General features: G+C 39.4%; 1 protein-coding gene across 2 annotated transcripts in view; it reads left to right on the forward strand.

Annotated features, from left to right (window-relative positions):
• Nucleotides 1–13,803: 13,803 nt before the first annotated feature.
• Nucleotides 13,804–24,567, forward strand: part of NT5DC1 (5'-nucleotidase domain containing 1) — a 135,742-nt gene continuing 124,978 nt past the window's right edge. For both annotated transcript variants that reach the window (XM_063097835.1, XM_063097836.1), the window contains exons 1-4: nt 13,804–13,937; nt 19,312–19,403; nt 20,745–20,816; nt 22,867–22,973. In XM_063097835.1, coding sequence (XP_062953905.1) covers nt 13,845–13,937; nt 19,312–19,403; nt 20,745–20,816; nt 22,867–22,973 — 364 coding nt within the window. In that variant the 5' untranslated portion in view covers nt 13,804–13,844. The remainder of the gene's footprint in view (nt 13,938–19,311; nt 19,404–20,744; nt 20,817–22,866; nt 22,974–24,567) is intronic.

The following is a 24,567-nucleotide window of genomic DNA, read 5'->3' on the forward strand; positions in this document are numbered from 1 at the left end:
GCTGATTCACTATGATCTTTCTCTAATTATGGCTTCTCTTTCCTCTGATTTATTTAAACTGTAATTACCCCTTAACTTCTTTCCTGATCATTACATTCATGTGTACATTCCCTTACTCACTGAACAAACAGTTTTTTGAATACTTCCTAGATGCCTGGGACTATACTAGGCATTGGAGAAGCCTGTGCTTCTTTCAGAGAAGAGCGGGAGTCTCCTGTGCTTGGTCCTAGATCTCAATGCAGGTACTACCTATGCCTTTATTTATTCCTACCCTGCCAGATCAACTAATATACAGCATTTACACACAGCTGGACTTTGTCATGTCTTATAAGACAGTACACATTGGAAAATGAAAACTGAAGCAAAATGGCTTTTTGACTCAAGAGTAGAATTGTCCCATCTTCTGGGTAGCAGTTATGAATATGGCATTTCCGGATTTGTTAGATAGAGGTATTTAACTCATTGGATAATAATGCCGTTTATTCCTAGGGCCAAAGACAGCAGAACACTCTTAGGGGAACAGTCCCGTTTTGCTTCTAATGCTCCTAAACTAATCTTGAAAAATGAGTCTAACCAACCTGGAGTTCAGTTATTGTATATATGAGGTCCCTAAAGAGTTTGGGATGGACAGACAGACTCTTAATAACTAATGTTTGTTGAGAGGTTTTTATGGTGCCAGGCTTTGTGTTAGTTGTTTTAATCACATGTGAAGTAAATACATTACACTGTTAAACTGTCAAAATTGTGAAACAGAGGAAACATACAGAAAAGTGCACAAAACTCAAATGTACAGCTTAACAAGTTGCTGTAAACACTCATGTAACCCCTACCCAGATAAATAAACAGGACCCTGTCAGCACACTTAACAGCCTCTGCAGGATCCTTTCTGATGATAGCCCCATTCACTACCACCCCACCCCAAACCCAGCGTTCTTTCCTAACTCCTACAGAATTCAACTCCCTTCTATTTCTTTATTATTTCACAACATAATTAACCATTCCTAAAAATATGGTTTAATTTTGCCCATTTTTGGCTCATACAGTAACTATTCAGCTGTGCCTGACCTTTTTTACTTAACACTATGTCATTAAAATTAATCCAGTTTGTAACATACATCAAAAGTCCCTCAATTTTCATTGCTGTGTGGTATAACTTTGTGTGGATATGTCACAATTAGGTATTCCCCTGGGATGGATTTTAGGGTTGTTTCCCATTTCGGGCCATTTTGAACGATGTTATGAACCTACATGCTCGTGTCTCCTGGTACACAAGTGTGCACATTTCTCTCTCTAGTAGTGAAATTCCTGGGTTGTAGATTATGGGTATCTTCACCCTCACTAGTTGTTACCAAAAAGGTTGTACCAATCCATCACCAATTTATGAGAGTTCTTTTTGCTCCACATCCTCACCTCACTTGTATTATCAGACTTTTAATTTTTGCCAATCTGATAAAATGAAGTAATATCTTGCTGAGGTTTTAATCTTCATTTTTCTGATTTCCAATGATATTAAGCATCTTTATTTATATTCCATTTATATGCCATCTCTTATAACGTGTTTATTCAGGCCTTTTGCTCATTTTTGCACTGGGTTTTTGCTTTTGGTTTTTTTGTGATTTGCAGGAATTCTTTCAGGATACAAGGTTTTTATCAGTTACATATGCTAAAAATAAATTTTCCTTCTTTGAGGCTTGCTTCTTCACTATCTTAATGTTCTCTTTTGATAAACAAAAAATCTAATTTCAATGTAAACAGACACATTTTATTTTTCTTTTATGGATAGTATTTTGCATATTGTTTAACAAATCTTTTCTTATCCTGAGATCACAAAGATGGTCTCCTATGTTACCTCCACCCTGTCTCTGCTCAGAATTAATAAGTGAAATATAATCAATGAGAGGAAAAAGCCTATTAAATAAAGGGCATTGACACAATTGGCTATCCATTAAAAAGCAGTAGTAAATGTGAATATGTAGTTTTTATAATAAAAATATTCTAGTTCAATTAAAAGTATAATGCAAAAATAGCATCGAATATTAAAAGAAAATACAAGAAAATGTTTTATTAGTCTAGGTACGGAAAAGGCCTTTCTGAGCATGAAACTCAGTTTCATGTTTGCCTTGAAGCAAACATTTGGCTGATTCGCATACATAAAATGTGAAACTTCTATAATACAAAAGATACCAAGGAAAGTTACAGCACAAAAAAGAAGATAGCTACAGTCTAGGTAACAGATAATAGACTAATATTATCATTATACGAAAGTTTTCTACACATTAGAGAAAAAAATAAATAAAACACTCCAAAATGGTCAAGAGGTAAGAGCAGGCGATTCATGGGCAAAGAAATATAGAAGGCCCTCCAAGCATATATCATACGCTCAAAGTTATTAAAAATGAGAGAAATTGCAAATTAAAACAATAACGAGAATCTATTGTTACCTGTGAATGACATAAAAATATAAATATTCATCATATCCACTTTGATATGGATATGAAAAAATAGATGTCTACAAACATTTTTTTGTGGAGGTGCAAATCAGTACTATCATCTTGGAGAGCAATTTGGCAACATTTAAAATATACATTCTGCTCGATCCTACAATTCTACTTTGTAAAAAACTATTCCACAGAAATACTATGCAGTACTTAGACCAATAAGATAATGATAATAATAATGGTTACACTTACTGAGTATTTATTATGGACCAAATGCTATCATTAAGAGAAAACAGCAAACGCATACATTTATCAAATGTTTTAACTGAATCCCTATAATGTGCCATACACTGTTCTGGGTGCTGGAACTTCAGCATAGGCACAAAAAAAGACAAAAATCTCTGTCCTCGTGGATATTTACATTACAGTGGGAGGAGGGGAGACTGATAAAAAACAATAAAGATAATAGAGTAAATAACACATTCTATTAAAAGGTGATAAGTACTGTGGGGGAAGCACAAGAAAGGGAAATGGGGGTTGGGAGGTTTGAAATCTAATCTATCACCTATGGGGGTGTTATGTAAGCAAATACATAAAGAAGTTACACAGACATCTGGGAAAACAGTACTCTGGGCAGAATGACAAGACACTGCAAGGGCTGTGAGGGGGACCTTGCACAGGGTATTTGAAGACAGAAAGAAGTTTGTGGCAGAGTGACAGCAAGGATAGAGTAGTAAGAAATGAGAAAGCATAACAGAAACCACACAGTGCAGGTCTTGCAGCCCACACTGATGGCTTAGACTTGATTCTAAGAAAGGCTGAAAGCCACTGGAAGATATGAACAGAGAAAAGGCAAAATCTGTTTCATGCTTAAAGGACCTCTCCGTCTGTTGGGTTGAGAATAGCATGGGGGTAGGAGAGATGGGGGGGGATTAGGAGGACCAATTAGGAGGCTACTGCAATATTTTAGGCTGGAGATGGTAGTGACTTGAATCAAAGTCATAGCAGTGAAGGTGGTTAGAAATGGTTAATTTTAAAGTGAAGTTGCAGTATTTGATAATGGATTAGATGTTAGATCTGAGATCAAGAAAGGAATCAAGAATAGCTCCAAGCATTTTTGCCTGAGAAACTACAAAAATAGAGTTTACATGGGGAAGACTGTGGGTACAGCAGGTTTTGGAGGAAAGATTAGGTCACCTTTAAACAGGCTGAGTTTAAGATGTCTATTAGACCTCCAGTTGTCAAGTGTACAATTGGATCTATACACCTGAATTTCAGGGGACAAGTCAAAGATAGAAATGTAAATATAGGAGTTTCAAAATATAGGTGTATTTTTTAAGTCATCAGATCAGAAGAAAGAAGGTAGGAGACGGAAGAAAGGGAAGGCAAGAAGCTCAAGGAACTAGAAAGTTTGAACACTGGGAAGATGGGGGGGAACCAACAAGGAGGCGGAAAAGGAGCAGCCAATAAAGGAGTAGGTGCCTGCAAGCCACATAAAAAGTGTTTACTCAGGAGGGAGTGATCAACTGTGTCAAATGACACTCACAGGTAAAATAAAATGAGGAAATGAATAATATATTAGCAAATGAATAATATAGGTGACCTGTTGGTGGAGTGTTGGAGTGAAAAGTTCTTTTCCGTGTGCTTAAGAGAGACTGGGAGAGTAAGGATTGCAGACAACAAGACAAACAACTTTTTCAATCAGTTTTCATCAAAGGAGATCAGAGAAACAAGTTGGTGCCTGGAAAAAAAATTTTTTTGTTTTGTTTTTTAAGATGAGAAAAATAACAGCATATCTGTATGATGATGAGAATGATTTAGCAAAAATGAAAAATGTTATTAGAGGAAAAGTGAAAAAGCAATATTTTTGAGAGGATGAGGTTTAGTGCCCAAGTGGACAGTTGGCCTTACATATTAAGTGTAGATAATCTAAGCAGTGAATCACAAACTTCAGTGTAAATCAGAATCACCTATTTTGTTAAAATACAGACCGCTGAAACCCACCCCCAAAGTTTCTGATTCAGTATTTCTCAGGGGGATCCAAATATTTCTGTTTCTAACAAGTTCCCAGGTACTGCTGCTTGTCTGGAAACCACTATATAAGAAATACTGTATGGTACCAGGAGGCAAGGTAGAGCACCTAAACACAGATGCTAGTAGGTAGGTTAATATGGTTGGTAGGAACTTAAGGAAGTTTTTCTTTTTGATTGCTTCTATTTTCCCAGAAAAATAGAAGCTAGCTCAACATCTGAGAGTGAAGATGAGGGTAAAGGTGGTAGCAGTTTGATGACAGGAAAAATATGAAATAACGGTGTAGGACAGCAATAGAGCAAATGCACCAGGGCAATAAAGTATGATTGCGCAGTAGCTTTAAGTGCTCACTGAAATACACATACAGTTCTTGGTTGTATTTTCTTATGCTGGGATCAGCAGCTCAGACGTAAATGCAGAGAACAAAAAGAGCTGAACCCATGTATCTGTTAACCAAAAAGAGATACCCTATGTATGTGTTGTCTATTGCTGCATAACAAGTAAATTCAAAACTCAGTGGCTTAAAATAATATTTATTGTCATTTAGGAGTTATATTAAGCTGGGTAGTTTTGTTGATCTACACCTGCTGGGCTGATCTGGGAAGGGCCCACTAGTGGTCTGTAGTCAGCTAGGGACTGACTGGTTTTTGATGGCCTTGCTCACATGTCTGGTAGTTCATTGACTATAGGCTATGATGACTGATATGACTGAGATAATGTCTCAACACCCAGCAGGCTAGCCCAGGCTTATTCACATGGCAGTAGCAGGGTTCCCCCAAAAGAGTGTGGAATTCCTCAAGGCAACTTGTGAGTGGGGCTCAGAACTGGCAAAATGTCACTTTCCACTGCACGCTGTTGGCCAAAGCAAGTCACAAGTCTAGACTACATTCAAGGAATAGAGAAACAGATGCTATGCTTTGATGAAAAGGGTTGCAGGGTCATATTGGAAGGGGCATGGAAACAGGGAAAGGAAGAATTATGGAATGGGTACAGGGAATGGCTATTTTGAAATCTACCACTACTAGGGTTGTGATTTTTCCTAAGAGTATAACGAGGTGAGAGAGGAATATAGGACATAAGGATGTATCAATAAAGTGATTATAATGATTTTCCATGAAAACTCATAGCTTGGCAAAGAGAAGTGAGAACATAATGGTAGTGAAGGACAGTGAAAAGGAGGTAGGAGACGCTAGATTGTAGATACCACTGGCCTCAAAAGATTGTTGTGAGCTATACTTGAGGACATGAGGTGGAAGAATAGAAGAGGGTAGCAAGAGAGTGGTAAACTTGTTTTTGAGATTATCGAAGAGGTGGGGAATGGGTGGCTGAGGCAGCATGAGTATCAAGATCATCATAGAAGAGGAGTTAAAGGAATTGAGAGGCTAGGGTGTTGGAATCATTAAAAATTAAAGAAAGAGGGCCGAGCCCGTGGCGCACTTGGGAGAGTGCGGCACTGAGAGCGCGGCGACGCTCCCACCGCGGGTTCGGATCCTATATAGGAATGGCCGGTGCACTCACTGGCTGGGTGCCGGTCACGAAAAAAGACACACACACAAAAAAAAAATTAAAGAAAGAAGTAGGACAGAAAAATTAGAATGAGCTAGGAGATAAAATCTTCAAAGAATAGGAAATGTGAGGAGTTGGTAGAGACACATGAGTTGGAATGCATATATATATGCATTTTGTATATTGGAATAGGTTTGTAAGGACATTCATTCAACTGATATTAGCAGTTACATTAATCAGAATGATAAATGTGTGAAGTAGTGAAAGAGGATTTTCACTTTCATTCTATTTGCTTCTTTTTTGTTGTTTCACAACACACGTGTATTATGCATAAATAACTTAAGTCTAAAGAAAAAGTTCAATTAAAAAAGTGAAATAGAGCTTTCAAGAAAGCAAAAGTGTCAAACTTCTTGTCACACAGATCAGAATTCGAATTTCATCTGTAAAATGAGTATGGTCTTACTCCCATGTTGTTGTGATGAGTGAGGTCATATCTCATGTTCTTAACACAATGTCTAGCATATAGAAAGAGCTCAGATGGTTGCTATTTCTCCTCTCAATGATTAGTTCCCCTCACGCACGCGCGCACACACACACACACGCAGAGAGTGTGTGTGTGTGCATGACACAGAGAGAGATGGGACAAAGAAGGACATATACGGACACAGAAATTCTGTAGCTCTTCTGTACTTTCCTTGGAGTACTCTCATATTTGGGGATGGAGATAAAAATGAAGAAAGAAAAAAAAGAAGAAAATGGGCATGTTGTTGTTTATATTGCTCACCTGGCTAATTTCCAGAAGAGACTAATAATGATAATAATGCACGTATTGACACTTCCACTGTAAGCTTTAAGAAACAACATTAATTCAGCCATTCTCATTAAGAATTGTTTGCATGTCCAAATGACGTTTAAAAAATATATCTTTAAGAACAAGAAAAATTGCAGGGGATAAAAAGCATTATTTTCTAAGAGTCAACAGACACAATGAAGAGAGTTTAGTAGGCAGTATTATCTCAATATAGGCAAAATCTATCAATAGAAACTAGGAGAACTCTGCGAACTGCATCATAAAATATATAAACCTAAGTTCCTAAAATAAGTATTTTTCTATTAAAAAAGTAAGTGTTGCTCAGTAAGTTCATTCCCTGGTTCTTAAAATGTTGGTTTAGGCCATCTTTATCCTGTAATTATTTATATAGCCTACATGTAAGCTCTCGGTGTGGGCAGTCAAGAGTCTACCACAGGTCAAATATTAAGTTAGCAGCTGATGGATTTATACTAGTATTCGACAGACTAAAAATTAATGGTTGTCAAAACACTGCCTGAAATTGTGGCTCCAAGCAATTAAGATCATCACTATATATCTGTGAAATGTGAACCTTGATTAATTGATTACTGAAAACATGGAATTCAGAGTTTCAGTGATATATAGTATGTCCTGCCTCTGAAAAAAAGCTTCCTTGCAGCCATTCTAAACTTCACAATGAATAAGATGGAAATTAAGAAACAGAAATTCATTCATTTATTCAATGAACATTATGTGCCAGTTTGTGTGCTAATCACTGAGAGACAAAGATGAACGAGACAAGTCCCCGTGTGAAATAAGTTACAGGTAGAAGGCCAGCATAAAAACAGATGATACGATAACAACATGGAAGTAAAGATATCTTTAGGTTCCTGCAGCTAGACAAAATACCTGAAGTTATTTCCAGGTTAATATGGGAGGGAGCCGGCATAAGAATGGAAATCAGGGAATAAAGGGGTGGGAGAATATTTTGGGCAGAGCACACAGTGTGAACTGAAGACGCCTTGCCAGACTAGCTTCTCCTTCTATTCCACGTACAGTGTTTTATTGTAGTTATCAAATTACATGTCATCTCCTTCTCTAAACTGCAGGCCTCTCTAGGGAAGGTACCACTTTGTCTACTTTTGTATTCTAGTAGCTATCATAGTGCCTGGCACACTAAGCTGTAAGAATCCAAGAGTTTACTACCATTTAAAAAGGAAAAAAATAAATAAAAAAGAAGAAGCTGATTCAATATAGTATTTCAACCAGCATGCCCAGTACATATTCAGTTATATTTATGCTACGATATTGATCAGCCCTGTCCTATGGGCCTAAGAGGAAGCCCAGAACTTCGTGACCACAGGCTGCCCCTATACCTGGGTGAGCTTTTTCTGTTTGCCCCTGCAGGCTAAATAAATATTAACATTTTCTATGTGAGCCATGATGTGAACACATTTGGAAAGTACTGGACTAAAACATTCATGGTAGTTTCCATCAAGTTTTACAACTTTGCATTAGGGTGGAGAATACACAGAGTAGACCACGGATAGAACAGAAAGGGAAGATAGAGGATGAACAGTGGATCGGAGACAGACTAACTAACAGATGGAGACACCATTCCCAGATAAATTCTTATAGAGTGCAATAAATTTTGCAGACTATACTGAAGTGAATAAGCTTTCATAAGAATGGCCGCTGTAGCAGATGGCACTGGTGCCCTGTATCATATCACTTAGCCCACTTCTGATTTTAGACATGGCTTACACATGGTCCTTTTCATGTGAGTTTAGGCTCACAACACACTAACAGTGACCCACCTCAAAAGAGTTCTGCAAGGTCTTTCCCCTTTGTGCCTGAGAGCCTTGTCTGAGGACACAGGAGCCTGAGCTCAAGCACAGCCTGAAAGTTGGTGGGTGGTTAACCCTCAATCATGAGAAGATAGAAGCCAGTGGATAAAACGCAGCCTCTCCTCCTTGTGGTGGATAGTACTGGGAGAAATCCTCTGTATTTCATGGGACATCCCAGAGGAACTGAACCTCTCTTGACTACAACGGTGATCTTGATGTTGCCCTTTTATACTGTTACTGGTACTCACTCTTTCTCCACTACTTTACTGCCGATTTCTGGGATCACCTCCAAATACACCACCTGCAGCCAAGTCTTTGTCTCTGGCTCTGCTTTTAGGGAAACTCATCCATGAGAAAGATGCAGTACTTAAAATAACTTTTGAGATTATAGCTTTTCTGCAAATAGTAATGAGTGAGAAGACCTGAGAACTCAACATTTCAGTGCATAATGGTGTGGGACAAAAACCATAAAACCAGCTAAACCTGGAAGAAGAGAAAGCATGACCTAGGAGCATTCTCTTAACATAACAAAAAAGTTACCAGTAATTTCCTACGTACAAGGAAGTTGGAAACAAATGTCATAATCACCATATAACATTCCTATTTTATTGCATATGTCATGCATATAATTGTACACTATAAAATATGTGATATAGATTGTCATTTTCAACTAAAATGTTTGATAGCTTCCTAAAGTCCCTACTTCAAATTTTTCTTAAGTATCGTTCAGTTTCTCAACTCTAGCTAATAGTGCTTTGAGCAAGCAAAGCCAAAGATAAAGTCTGAAAAATTCAATAAGAATTTGTAAATGAGTGATTGATTGGTCTTTTAACATGGTTAGCTCTTTTGGGGTGCATTCAGTCATTTAATTCATGGAAGTAAACATGCTACCCAAAAGGTCTGGAGACAAAAATGTAATGGATTTAAGCCTGAGCCATAGGAAACTCCACATTGATTAGATCACATTTTGTAAGGGATTGATGAAATGTGTTCATATTTAGATGTTTCGAAACTCAAAACTTTAACTCACCAAAATATTTGAAAATTTGGAATCAAAACATAAATGGAAAAAAAGGAAAGGACCACCATGGATGTAAGAACCATTTCAGTCTGCTCACATATTACTTGCTGCTATTACCACCAAAACACTAAAACCAGACTCCAAAACCATCTCACAAATTTTCCGTAATCCCTTAGGAATACCAATTCCTAGGTATAAAGGTCTGACTTAAATGTTTCCATTATATTTTTGTTTACTGATTTGGCCCATACTCCAAAAAGACAGCCAAAGGCAAAGGGAAGTATTATAAAGTGACTGTCAATCAAAGAGATAGAGTTTAAACTGGAACTTGCTGAGTTTATCTCGAGTTTATCTACCTTTTATTTCCAATGTAATTCTGGTAAATCAAGATTCCCCATCATATGCTTTTAAAATTGGTTATTCGAACCTAAAAGTAAAACTTAACATTTATCCTAATTTAAATTTCAATTCATTGCTGCATCATTACAGATCTTTCTGAATCACCATTTTACTATTTAATAGTTTAGTTCTCTTTCCAAGAGAAACTCATTTCATATTTTAAATACTCGGTTCTTTATCCAGGCACAACCTTTATAAGAAGTTTTCTACTGAAGAATTTTTTTCCATCACATTCTTCCCCTCAACCATCAAAAATAAGTGCACACACACAAAAAAAAACTCAAAGTAATTTCTAAGTAGGCTTCTCTTCTTGTGGCAAGAGTAGAAATGGAGAGAACAAAATGAAGTATTTTTTATTAAGAAATTTGGAGATTTTAAGATTACTAAACTAATCAAATGAAAAATATTCCTAGTGCAGAACTACTGCCATCTAAGGGCCCCAGCGCAGTATTACAAATCAGCTTTTGGTTCTACTTAGCTAAATGGCAAAGTGCCATAGAGACTGATTTTTAAGCATTTGTGTATTTTCTCATTTTTTTCAAATTATTAAACAAACTCTCTTGTTACGCCTTACACAAACTGTATGGGCCAGAGGAGGTGCTTAGATTGGCTTAGGTGATTTAAAAAGTTGAACATTACAATGTTTAATTTTGGGTATTTAGAAAAGCACATTTTCAACTAATGAGATAATAAACAAGCCATACTCCTCCCTTTCCAAAATAACAGTTTGACAAATTATTTTACAATACAGATGTTAAAATACAATATTATAAATCCACAAAGATCAAAGAGAGTTATTTTGGAGTCTAAAACTTAAGCTAGCTGATCACAAAGTTATTATTTAGGTAAATAACGAATAACAAATTAAGTAAAGGTTAAACTCAAAGTTGCTAAAATTACAGCATTACATTATTAAAAGATATGTCAGTTGTAATGATGAAATTCAATTCTAGAAAATTAGCAATATCATAACTTCTTATTTCTGAGCATTTCTCAGTTGTTACGTAACTCTGTTAATTACTAGAAAAAACTCAGCACATGCAATATAAAAAAACAAAACAAAACTATAAAACTTCACGGCCCGGTATTACATGTAAGCAAAGTAACCAAATTTAAAAAGCCAACAAATAATATAAGCTAAAGTTCTTGTCTGTTAGGGATCTTTCAAATGGCAAATGTTATTTGCTACTTTTCACAACATTGATTAGAATCAAATCTTGTTATTGACTTAGTCTGCTCAGCCTGCCTTAATAGTGTGCCATAGACTGGGTGGCTTAAACAACAAAAAATTATTTCCTCACAGTTCTGGAGGCTGGAAGTCCAAGATCAAGGTGCCATCAAGGTTGGTTTTAGGTGAGGACTCTATCCTTGGTTTGCAGACAGTCGTCGCCTCCTTGTATCCTCACATGGCCTTTCTTCTGTGCTTGCAATCTCTGGTGTCTCTACCTATTCGTTTAAGGACACTAATCCTATTGGATTAGGACCCTGTTCTTATGACCTTAATTACCTCTTTAAAGGTCCTTTCTCCAAAGACAGTCAAATTTGCGGTTAGGACTTCAGCATATGAATTGGAGGGGGGTGGGAAGGAAACACAATTTAATCCATAACGCAGAATTTCTGTTCAAAGAAATAGAAATTAATTGCTATCCGAGTAGAAGACTGAATTTTTAGTTGATAATAGAAGAGCTGTGGTATTTTATCAGTAAGTGTGGTAAAGTTCAGGGAAATGAAATATCTTTATTTGAAAACAAGCCTTATGAAATAAAGTGAATGTCTGCATTTGAGCTCAAGATTATGTAGGGAAAGGGGGAAGAGAGGGGAACCATCCCATATGTCCTTAGAGGATTTAGACAGAGGTTTGAGGTAGTGGATGGGAAAAGTGAGTGGGGCTCAAGGAAGAAGACTATCCTTCAGAATGACGGGATGGGATAATTTGCAAAATTACCCCACAAAGTGTAAATGATGTGGACTCTCTAGCATAAGGGCTCTTTGGGACGACACAAGGAATATGAGAAATATAACATTTGCTATTCAGCAAGTAGGTATGACTTGATGAGCATGTCTAATGGCCAACTCCAGTCCCAAGGCCACCTAGTTACAGACTGACGGGTCTTTTGCTCTTTCTTGAGAAGTGCCCCAGGTTCCATCCCTCATTCCCCATTCCTACCCCCAAAGAATTTCATGTCCACAGTTTGGCACACCCAGGGGTTTTTGTAAGGGTAAGTTTTTGTTAAGTCATCAAAAAACACCTTTTATACTCTTCCATCTGTTTTACACTCTTCCGTCTGGTATTGAAAGGTACTAATACATTTACATTATTAAGGGAAATCTCCAAAGTGCCTATTCCCAATAAAACAAGATATTCCCAAAAGAGACTTGTGGCCTTCAACATGTGGTCTCCCTGGAAGTTTGGCTTTGGTAGGCATTCTACTGTAGGGGGCAAAGAGGAATGTTAAGGTCAATGCTCCATGGTCAACAGACTCATGAAAGTGAAATGGGTGCAGGCTATGAAACAATCCAGCTTTTTCTCTTTTGGTTCACAGACACTAAAGACGTGGTCATTGGGCTCTTATCAGTGACTAGCTCAATCTTCTTGAGGATTCTTCCCTGTTCCTATTCTAGAGAGATTTGTTTGAGGCTTTAAGGGTTATAGTGAAACAAATTATCAATTTATTCAAATGGGTCCACTAAGTATAGTAAATCTCCTACCTGATTGAACTATCTATTGTACTAAATTAATCACCTGATTGGTCTCTCATAAGGGTTAGCATTTGTAAGAGTTAAATGTAATTCTCAGTCAATTATATTTTGGTTACGTCATGACTTGATTTTTCCCATTGGACAAAGTGTTTCTTTAAATTTAAAAGAGAAGCAGTATACAAACAATAGATTTGCATTTTCTCTTCATCCATTGTATGTAATGAATTAACTTTTCTCATCTGCATCTAAAATGATACTAGTTATACAGTCCTTGAGAGAACTGAGCAAATTGTCACTTGTCATTTTGCAGTACAAACCTTAAAACCTTCTGTTTGCAGACGTCCTCTCTTCTGTAGTATGCTTTATACACTTTTATGAAGTTTCTGATATCCTTTCATAGAAAAATTCATTATAGTAAAAAATAACCTCGAATAACCAATATTAGTTTCCTTAACCAATGTCATCTTGCAAAATCGCCCTTTACGATGTCTAATAAACTTATTTTCTAATGCACTCCAGGCGATGAAATGGTGAAAGTTATCCCTTCCATTTTACCACTTAGGAAACTACGGAATCTAAAGTTTTTGGTTTAACCCACCGTCAGAGATCACGTGGGAGAAAAGAACTACTAAACTGCAGGCAAATTAGCTGGGAGGGATATTAGGGGATAAAATTTTCCACATAATCTTACACTGCCCCCCACACAGAGTCAACGGTCAGGTCTAACTCGACCATCTCCTGGTTCCCGAGGCGCCCTGAAGATGAAAGGGGCCTGGTTATTTCTGTGGTGTCCCTTGGCCAGGGCTACGTGCCAATAGGGTCGTAGCTGCGCAGCAGTGACACCGCTCCTGGTTCCCGGTCACCTCCCGCCTTGGGAACTCCCGGACGAGCAGGACACAGCAGCGAGAGCCTGCGTGCGGGGTCTGGGGGACGCACGGCGAGCGACCGCGCGGGGCGGGGCAAAGCCGTCCGGGGGCGGGGCTCGAGGGCGCGGGAAGCGCGAGGCGGCCTTGCCGGGTGCTGGGCGGCCGCAGCCCCGCCCCCTGCCCCGCAGCGTCCGGCTCGCTCGGAGCTCCCGGGCTGAGGCGCTCGCCGGTTCTTCCCGCGCAGCCATGGCTCAGCACTTCTCCTTGGCCGCCTGCGACGTGGTCGGCTTCGACCTGGACCACACTTTGTGTCGCTACAACCTGCCCGAGAGCGCCACGGTGAGTGGCGAGGGTTGCCCGGGGCGCACGGCGCGCCGCCTCCATGGCGGCTGGGGCTTGACTTTCCTCCCGGCTCGGGCCGAAGCGAGCGCTGCCGGGGACCTTGCCGCAGAACTCGGCCTCCCCGCGCGACCGCAAGGCGGGGCGGAAGTGTGTGTCCCCTACTCCCCGCCCGTGCCTTGGGGACCGGCTTATTTAGCCCAGCCGGTAGCCAAGTTTGAGAGCGGGCTAGGGAAGCCAAGGGGCGAAGGAGGGGCAAATTGTGCAAGATCGGCTGGGGAAACGATTTCTAGGGCAGGGGTGGGGCCAGGGGCACTGCAATCCCCGGGCTTGGAACTTCTCTGTAAGTCACTCTGGCCACCCGCTGATCGTGGGTGCAGTCACCTGGTTTGGGACTTGTATTTTCCTCGTCTGCCTTTTTACTTTGGCACGTCCAGGCGACCACTAGTCAGTGCTTCAACACTGCAGTCAGGGAGAGATTGTGTAGTGTATTGGAAGGGACACTAGCCAAAAAGTCATCAAGAGCTTAGCTCTTTAATTTGCCTTTTACCAAGAGAAAATAAACGTTTTTCGCGCACCTACTACATGGACTATGAATAAATTCTAATCCTAATAACACCCTGTGAAGTCTGGGTCCTCACTGACCTTTGGGGAGGGGGAAGTGGAATATGTGTGAGTCCAGACCTGTACCCTCAAATTAATCGTCCTCCCTCCCCCATTTCTTTGGTTTCACAAGGAAACTACTTGTGAAAAGTTAACAGAACGTTTTTAGTCCAAGATGGAAGCATCCAAACAAAAAAGGGGGCTGATTATGAGTACAGTGGGCAAAGGGAGCACTGCCTCACTTAGGACCAGCTCCACCGTTAATAGCTCTGTGAACTTGGGCAAGTGACTTAATCTGTGTCCCTTCTCAGTTTACCCATCTGTAAAGTGGGGCTAATAATTGGATTTACCTCAAAAGAGTGTTTCAAGGATTAAACGGGTAATATGTGTATAACGCTCAGAGCAGTACCTGCCGGGTAGAAGTGTTTGTTTCTGTGATTACCACCCAAACCATTCTGAAACCTGGCCGTTTATGGGTAGAACTCTAGGTCACTGGTGCAGACATCAGGCAGAGCTGCTCCTTTTTATGGTGTCAGTGCTGAGAGCAGGTATGCATCAAAGGCCAAAAAAGAGTGGCTGCCCAAATTACTCTGTTTTCTATGCACAGGATGCGCAAAAAAAAAAAAACCCAAACAAGAAAAGTGTGTTTTTCTTGCTATTATACTTTTTCTACTTTCCTACCATACAGGTCTGGTTACCTTACTCATTTTGAGAATTAAAAAGAGTTAAAAAAGAGAGTTTTGAGAGTTAAAAAGGCTTTTCTTCGCTTCTTGATCCTTTGGCCACTACTTCCCCTAGGTCTTTGATTCATATTTTCCTTCCCTCTATGCCTTTCAGATCCCCTCCTGGCTCACATTTTTGTGCACCTCTTCTCTAGTCGCCTTCATTTGGAAGGAATATTGTTAAGCCATTGTCTTGTTAGAGCCAGTTTTGTGCACATGTGAGCATAAAATTTCCAAATATGAGATCCTCGATGACAAGGTTTCTTTGCTACAAGCCTCAAATATATGTGACGTTTAAAGGTTGAAAACAGTAACCTAGTGAGTTTTGACTAATGTTTGGTGTAGAGATCTTTTATTTAGTCCCACAGTGTGCTGAGTACCATGACAGAGTTGGGGATACAGAGATAGGCAACATGTAGTAGGTGAAAGATGCTGAAAAGTCAGTTTCAGTCCCTTGCGATTAGGACAGTACTTTCGGGCCTTGATGCATGCTGCTACCTGTGCCTAGGGGCCTCCCCTCTTCCTCACAGTAACTCTGTGTCCTGTCGGATCTCATCTTAAATATCCTTCCCTTTGGGAAACCATCCTGGGCCCTCTGAAGTTTCCCCCTCTACCCTATTCCCACTCCAGTTTTCCACAAAACCCTTAATTTCTCATAGTACTTGCTACATGGTATTAACATTTCCTCTTTACATATGGGACTCTTCCCCTGGAGACCAGAGGCATGGCTGCTTGACATCAGCATCAGTGACAACTTATTGTGTGTTCTGTGTGCCGAGCTTAGTGCTGGGCACATATTAAATACTTGTGGAATGATTGAATAAATAATGGGTATTTAATAACTGAATATGACACAGCCACTATTCTAATAAGCATTCTGCTTATGTGAACTGATTGAATCCTTCCAACAACCTCGTGAGGTAGATATTATCACCATAGTCTATTAAGAGATAAGATCTACAAGGCACAGAAAGGTTAAGTAGCTTATACAGGATCACCCAGCAGGGTGGTCTGGCTCTGGGTTTCTGCCTCTCACCACATGCTGTCTGTGTGGTGCTGTCAGGCACAGGGGAGAGGCCTGGTGCTGGGACCGCACAGAGGAGTTGGAGCTGGCAGGTGAAGAGGTGGAGGGGAGCACCTCGGGCTGAGGAAATACAGTGAGGGCCAGGATGTGGAGGTGAGCAACAAATGGGAACTGTTGGGTACTGTTCAGAAGGTGGGGGATTGCAGGAGAAGATGCTGGAGAAGTCAGCAGGGGGACATGTCATGGAGATCTGTGCCTTTCCCTTCAGTCTCTAGGCATTTAACAAGTGCGGAGTGTTGTACAAAAACAGAACAGGGTGTGTCACCTCACATGGGGCCTCAGGAAAGGCATCATACAAGAGACCTGACACCTGTGTTTTCTGGGGTTGCGGACGCAGAAGTCTGGTACCAGGAAGTTAACCTAAATGTGTGAGTAGGAGAGTGTGCCTTCTGACGCAGCAGTCACACTTGACTCCTGCCAGTGTCTACCATGAGGAGACAGGGGCTCAGTCATGCCATGTCTTCTCACTCTTTTTTGGCAAGCTAGAAATCTGAACTTGCATGAGAAGTCTCTCAATTTTTAAATGTTAGCTTATTTTCCAACACAGCAGGATTATAGGATTGCCAGATTTAGCAAAGAAAAATACAAGGCACCAGTTAAATTTGAATTTCAAATTACAAAATATTTTTAGTACAGTATACATGTATCTCAAATATTACATGGGACATGCTTATACTAAAAAATTATTTGTTTATCTGAAAATCACATTTATGTAGGTATTCTTTATTTTATCTGGCAACCTTAAGTGGGAAGCAAACAATTTGTGGGCTGTATCTGGCCCAAAGGGCACCAATTTGCAACAGCTGTGGAGCATCCTTCATTATTTGTCACATGAGACTGAGGGAGTAATGGCATCTGAGGCTGGGAGAGGAAGGTCTGGCGGGCCTTGTGCCATCAAGGATTCTGGGGTGACTGACATTCTAAGGACAAGCTGCAAGAACCAAAGCCTTTGGACCAGAACAGGGTTTTCAAAGTACAGACTCCCTGCTTTCTCAACACTGCTTTTCTCTGCTTCTCCTTGCACCTTGGATCCCTTCTCTCCTATTACAGAAATGTCTCCTGCCAGAGGTAAGGAACACAGTTGTGCATGCTCCTGTTGGCAGCTCTGATGCCTTTCTTTCTCCTCGGATGGAATCTGATCTTATTGGAATCACATATCCACATCTTAAGATTAATCACTATTCCCAAGGGGTGAAAAACACCAGTTGTCCAAGAAAATAAAGTGCCTTGACCAGAGCAAGTCTGATGGTGTGCGATATCTGGCTCTTAGGGACCTGTGAAAGCCAATTGTTAAATATTCAGAAATTGTGCAAGCAGGTAAACTGTCAGTGGCTTGAAACAGGACATGGTGGGAATATTTACACCATGGAAATAGGCGAACAGTACAGGTCAAAGTGGTGGTTTCGGTTTCTGGTTTTGCTTTTTTCCCCCTTAAACCAGCACATGAGTGACTGATAATAATAGCAGGTATTTAAATAGGATTGACCTGTATGCTAGACATTGCTCTAAGCACCTTACATCTGTTAACCCCATGGCTGGCACTGATTCCTTGCGGAAATGTGATATGCACTTTTTATTGTCCATAGTACTTTGTACCTCTCTGAGTGACTTAGTAAATTTTTCACTTGTTTATTATTAACAATTGACTGAAAATCCATAAAAATGTAAGTCAGTGGTTTTCAGCCCTCTCTGGGCTTCAGGAATCCTGTAGGTGCCCCACCTGGGCCCCTCCCTACCCTGTAGGCTTGGAATCACTGGGTGGTTTTAAGAAGCATCGCCTGTGGTTCTGATCACAGACAGGATTGAGAACTCTTGATACATAGCGTTGACATAATGTGGGTCTATTAACATTTGACCTGGATTAGGGTCACATTGCATTGAATGGGAGTACATGTATCATGATTTTAATAGCTTTATGACCAAGAGCAGCTCTGTGTGACAGGGAGTCTTTGCCTTCTGCACATGCCTCTCCTGACTCAGATCTCAGCCCCCCAACTGCAGCTGTGTGCAGGCTCCTTAGTTTGGGGACCCCCCTCCTTTGATGCATTATGCCCTTTTCTCCCTCATAGCATGCCACACTGTCAAAATCTGTAATGGGTTAATATCTATAGAAGGTGGTCAGGTTGTTCAGTGTGTCCTCTTGGACACTGCTCAGTCTAACCCCAAACCACTGTTCTGCCCCAGGTTCAAGCACATCTGATGCTGCCTAAGCACACTCTTCTGGGGTAGAGTGAGGTAGGGCCAATGTGAACCTTCATCCACCTTTTACCCATTTTTTGTTTGGTATGCACAGCTCTTTAAAAGTTGGTCCAGCTCTTAGGAAAAAAACCCAAAAGATATTTTACTCAAAAATCTAGGATTTTTTGTTGTTGAGAGTCAGAAGATCTGTCAACTATCAGCAGAGCATTTATTATTGTGCTTGCTTCCAGAAGCTTCCTTTGTCCTTCCTCAGTTTTTTGTTTTGCTTTTGGTGGAGAAATAAGAGGTACTGCTTGTATCAGATAGAGGCTTCATGAGTCCTTCTTTGGGTCACCTGCTTTGTCCCCGTGTATATTTCACCTTGAGACTTCCCTGAAGTGTGGGGCCTTTCTCTCAAGATGGACAAAGGACGATGTCATGATAGAGTGGTCAACATGTTATCATCTTAGTGATGTGTTAAATAAGTTTACAGAACTTCGTCAAGTCTTAATTATGATCTCCAACCTATTAGAATTTGGGAGTAAGATTAATAATTGTCTCTCGTTGTATAATTGTATACTCATGACAAATTGTATACTTGGACAGCTACCTGGGCCTGAAGAATTGATAAATTGTTTGTGAAGGGGATTAAACTACAGAACTTCACAATTACAAGTATTTCCCTCCTTCCTACGCCCATCAGTGATTCCATTAGGTTTTCAGGTCTGTGAAATTAAAAATGAATTATATATTTAATCTCTCTTTTTTTCCTTTCCCTTATTTGCAGCTCATTTATAATAGCTTTGCTCAGTTCCTAGTCAAGGAAAAAGGGTATAATAAGGAATTGCTCACTGTGACCTCAGAGGATTGGGATTTCTGGTAAGTTTTTTTTTTTTTAAAGGTCTCTACCTTCTCTGTGGTTTTTAATTGTTGCTGATGTAATTTTATTGCTTCCTCTTCTATGAAGGTAGAAAGTGAAATATGAAATTGAGGTAAAGGACAAAATGCCTTCTACATTTAAAGTTTTATTTTTAATGAATAAAGTCTTTTCTACTTTAACCAGGTTTTGACTTGCTTACTTAAATATGAAAATAAGATGAAAGCTGATGTGACTAATTTGGATATTTTTGTATGGTTTAAGTTTTTCATAATTAAGAGTTTTAGAGGTTATTAAGAACTGTCTAAAATTTACATCTTTAAGAGGAGGAATCATGTTTTGAGTCAGTGTCTGACTTAGGACATTTGGTTTTCTGTAATTTGGATAGACATTCCTAATACTCTTATTGCTTAGTATCTTCCTGATTTAGGATTCTCAACTTTCCAAAGCTTTCTCTGTCTTTCTTCCTCATTTAAATGATAAAAGAAAATCCTAAGCCACTTTAAATTGTTTAGTTTAAAATTAATAATAACTCTAAAACACACGAAAAGTACATGCATAATGTTCATCTATTACACATTCCTCTGATATTTGGTTAGTCGTTTTTGATTTATCCCTTTTGTAAAAGGAAGAAACAGAAACATTTTACTATAGGAAATGACTGACTGGACATTTTGCTGCTAAGTACCCTGTCATTTTTAATTCTTTTGGTGTTTGGTCGCCATAATACCTCCTTGCTTTTATTATTCACAATAATGAATATGTACTCACTTTTCTGTGCTAATTCCACAGCTTTTACAGTGAAGAACCTTAAACTTAGTATTTGACATTCCTTTAGTGGTTTTCAATAATATGCCTTGTACAGAGGGCAAGTTCTTATAACCTGACTTAAATTGAGGCACATACTAAAGAGCATAGAAAAGACTGGCTAAGAGCTAAACTTGTAGAATATAAATGTGTGTGTGTGTGTGTGTGTGTGTGTGTGTGTGTGTGTGTGTGTTTTATTTAATGGAAAACATTTTCACATTTTAACAGAGGCATGGGGTAATGTTCAGGGTTTATTTTTCTCTTTTGAGTTTTAGAATCATCTCTTTGAAAGCCTAAAGATTTTGCAAACTAAGCATGCTGTCCTTTGTTTGCCTATGTAATAATTTTCCTTATATGCCTGCTCTGTAGTGGGTATTTAATTTTACAATTTTTGGATATTCTTATTTGTTTAACATATCATTCATCTGGGTGAGAGAATTCCTTTTTAGCATTGTGACTTTTTAAAAATATAGATTATTATTACTTAGCTTATCTGCATATTTGAATCAATTGATAATCAGACTTTTCTGTTTTAGTTGCAAGGGTTTGGCATTGGATCTGGAAGATGGGAACTTCATTAAACTTGCAGATAATGGCACTGTGCTCAGGTAATAAAATTTAGTTGTGAAGTCAGAACTTTACTTTCTTCAGGATATTTTATTGCTATGTAGCACATGACCCTTAAGGTATAGGTTAAATAATATTGTTATTTTAGTCAACCAGATGACAGATTGCCTGTCTACCTACATATCTCTGTACGAATTGTTTGAGCCATTTAAATACAAATCTGTGAGCATTAGATTTAAAGTTCTATTTTTTTTAATTTTAGCACATTAGAAATATTTGCAGGAAATGCAATAGAAAGTTAGTGCCTTGCTTCATCTCATTGACCGCCCCTTACTGCAAAAGAGCCTGGGAATTTTATTGTTTTAGCTGGGTATGTAAGTGCCTAAAATAAAATTGGAGTTCTTATTAAGGAAGAAGAAGAGAATGGATATTGGGAAGGGGTTGGTGATCTATGCATACATCCTTTTCTTCCTTCATTTATCCAAATTTGCCCCCATCATGCAGGGCTCTTCTTGTGTCCCAGCTCTTTCTGGAAGTTTTTCTAGACTGTTCCAACCCTCATCAACCTCTCCTTTCCTACACTCAGTGCTGACTTCCTTTCCTTCCCTCCTCTCTGAGTGGGCCCAGACTTCACAAGTGTTGGTCAGGGTATGGCAAGTACTTCAAAAGCAAAAGCTGTCATTGTTTCTGAGGGAGCATCTGTTTTTCCCGTAGTACTAATAGTGTAGGCAAGTCAACATGGCCATGAAGCCAAGCCATTTGTTATTTATGCCAACACGATCAGAGTTGAAAGAGAAGACTCTCAGCACAGGTTATCTCCCTTTTGAAACATCATTCTTTTTTGCATGATATAAACTCCTTTCACACTGTCCCCTAGACCTTCCCCTAAGGTGCAGCTAGCTAGAGCAGGTGTGACCCCACCTCTGATTATTTTGTAATTCATTTGCATGTTTTTTTCTCCGGCAACTAGAGATAGAATGTGTGTATGTATGTGTACATATGCAATGCAGCCCTTAACTGTGACCTTTAACTGTACTGTCAGATTCTTATAGTGTAATTGGCTACTTCAATTGTTAAAAGAATGAAAAGCATTCCACAATTTTTTTTTCTCTCCTTGTTGTCTCTCTGTCCCCCTTCCAACACTCCTCTCTGCAAGGTTTATCTCTTTCCATTTAAGTTATGGCTAACCTGCCATTCTCCTGAATTTATTAGTTTATCTTTTTGATGCCTCCTTTTATCCAATGTAATAGATTCCTTGTCTGATCATATTTCCATTCAAAAGTCCTCCATCTTTACCTGTAGCTTTCTAAAATGTTAACCTCATAAAAAGGAGCCCATGTATGATTTTTCCCCATTTTTTTCTCATTATTTTGCTGTCACAATATAATGCTGAGAGAATAATAATGATACTCTCTATTGTTATAATTTCTCATAATCTACATAAAATCTCAAGTAGTTCTTTCTCTACAGGGTAATATTCTCTTATAGGTCCAACTGACGCAAAAGCAGTATTTTAAGCACGGAAAATAGCTGGCTTCTTGTCTTGTTCTGCCTCACCATCTTCCTCTTGCAGTTTCTTCACATGCTTTTAGCTGTGTTGTGTCTTTGAGTAGACAGGTCCCTCCTGTCTTGTCTTCATAATCCGGTGCACTCATAGTTGGCCACCCTTGGGTGCCAGGAGCCGCCCAAGCATCCTGTGGGCCTGCTGCTCTTTCTTTTCTGCTGTCAGATCCAGCTTCCCACCCAGTCTCCAGGGTTATTTTCTAATTGTTCCAGTTATGGTAATCTTATCTTTATACTTAAATGACAACTTCTCTAGGAAAGGGTGGTGTCATACACAGTGTTGACCTCAGAGTGAACATCTCCTAACCACCTGCTAATTGGTGGATTAAATGGAGGAAGAACTGGAGCTAGAGCTGTCGATAAAAATGCCTCATGGAGTCCTGAGCAGAGAAGTCACTCCACTGAAAACACACACACACAAAGCACTTTGTTAGCTGCAGCAACAGTGGGATCAACAATTGCAATGCTAGAGGAAGGGGCGTTCATGGGAACCATTAATGAGCAATGTGCATCATCTCCCAAAACCAGGGCAAGTCATGGCACCAAGATGATGACCCCGGAGGCACTGGCAGAGGTGTACGGCAAGAAGGAGTGGAAGCACTTCATGTCGGACACTGGAATGGCATGTCACTCGGGTAGGACTCCCATGGGGCCTCTCCGCCACCCACTCCCCTTTTGTTTTGGACCCCGGACCTACAATGTAAGGACACAAAGAAGACCCTCCTTACCCACTGCCAGGCAGAGTGCACAAAGGAGCCTTCTTAGTTTTACAGAAGTAGGATATATTTTTTCCAGATGTGTCCAATTTCTGTTTGGCAGCTGGCTCAAAATGCTGTTAGTATTTTGACACTATTTTATTTGAGATTTTGTTGATACTCCTTTTACTCGCACTTGTTCTGGAGTAAAGATGATTGGCACTTAGGAATAATGCATTCTTCTGCTGTCCTGTATTCATTATAAATTTGTTACATGCTCAATCCTTACTTTTCTTTCTCCATCTCCTATTTCTCTCCATATTCATATTACCCACCACTCCTGTTTTCTAGAATTCTCTCTTAACGACCTGTTCTACTATCTTCTGCCTTTCTTTTTTATTTTATTTTTTTGTATTTCAGATTATTGTACACATTTTTCTTTTCCACTGTCTTCACCATGGGTAAACATGAAACAATTTTTCAAAAGTTATTTACAGACATAGACGTGCACAAATTTATAGGGAGTGGTTAAAACGTTTTTATAAACACATTATTAAAAGTCTGAATTATTAGTTTTTCATTTGTTCTAAATTTTTTTTTTGTCATTTTGCTGTTTTCTCCCACACTACAGTATTGAAATACACCTTTTGTCCTTCAGAAATTGTAGAAACCTGAAAACAATTGCAGTTACTCCTTGTTGCTATTGTGTTTGCTATATTTTGAGATTTTTTGTGTGTGTGTGTGTGGCGACCTGAAAGTGTCAGGAGTTTAGAGTGCTCTTGATAAAATAAGTTTTTAGGAAAAACTGAGATTTTATGTTGGGATTAGATATAAAATGCTTTTGTACATCTCAAGTCAAATGGGTGGATAGGCTCTTACTCAAGTGATGATAGAGAACTGCTATTGTCTCAGATGTTGGCAGCTGTTAATAAGCTTCTTGTCCCAGGAAAGCTAGGCACATAGCTAAGTGTCTCACTCTGAGGTGAATTCAGAATCAGGAGTACTGTAAAGAAGTGAAGTATTTCTCAGCTAGGAAATATCCCACGTGACACCTCTGATTACTCACTGCTTTGCCCACTAGAGGACCCTGCCTCTCTGAATCAGCAGCTTCCCTCGGTGCTTCATTTACCCAGGAGCATGCTGAGGGTGATCTTGGAGTTTCTCTACTCTTAATTGGGTTGGCAGGGGAGACATTTCCCATCCAAGTGCCCAGTGGTCAGACTGTGACACATAAAAGAGGTCTATTGTTTCTGCAAAATAATAAGAAAAAGCTAATGCATTTAAAAATAATACTTACTGGTTTTTTAATGTAGAAAAGTATAAAAGAAGAAAAAAAAATGACCTGTGATTCCACAACATAGTTAAACTTTGTTTACATTAAAAATATACTGTAAGCATGTGGCTGAGCATATGGCTCTCTAGGTGGGCCAACCAGCACAGGTAGGAAAAGGCACTATTGTGTGGAATACTTCATGGTACTCCAGTGTTAGGTTATTGAATCATTTTGAAATTCAGTGATATTGATAACATAAAT

This window comes from Cynocephalus volans, chromosome 5 (assembly GCF_027409185.1).
Source record: "Cynocephalus volans isolate mCynVol1 chromosome 5, mCynVol1.pri, whole genome shotgun sequence".
NCBI classification, from domain to species: domain Eukaryota; kingdom Metazoa; phylum Chordata; class Mammalia; order Dermoptera; family Cynocephalidae; genus Cynocephalus; species Cynocephalus volans.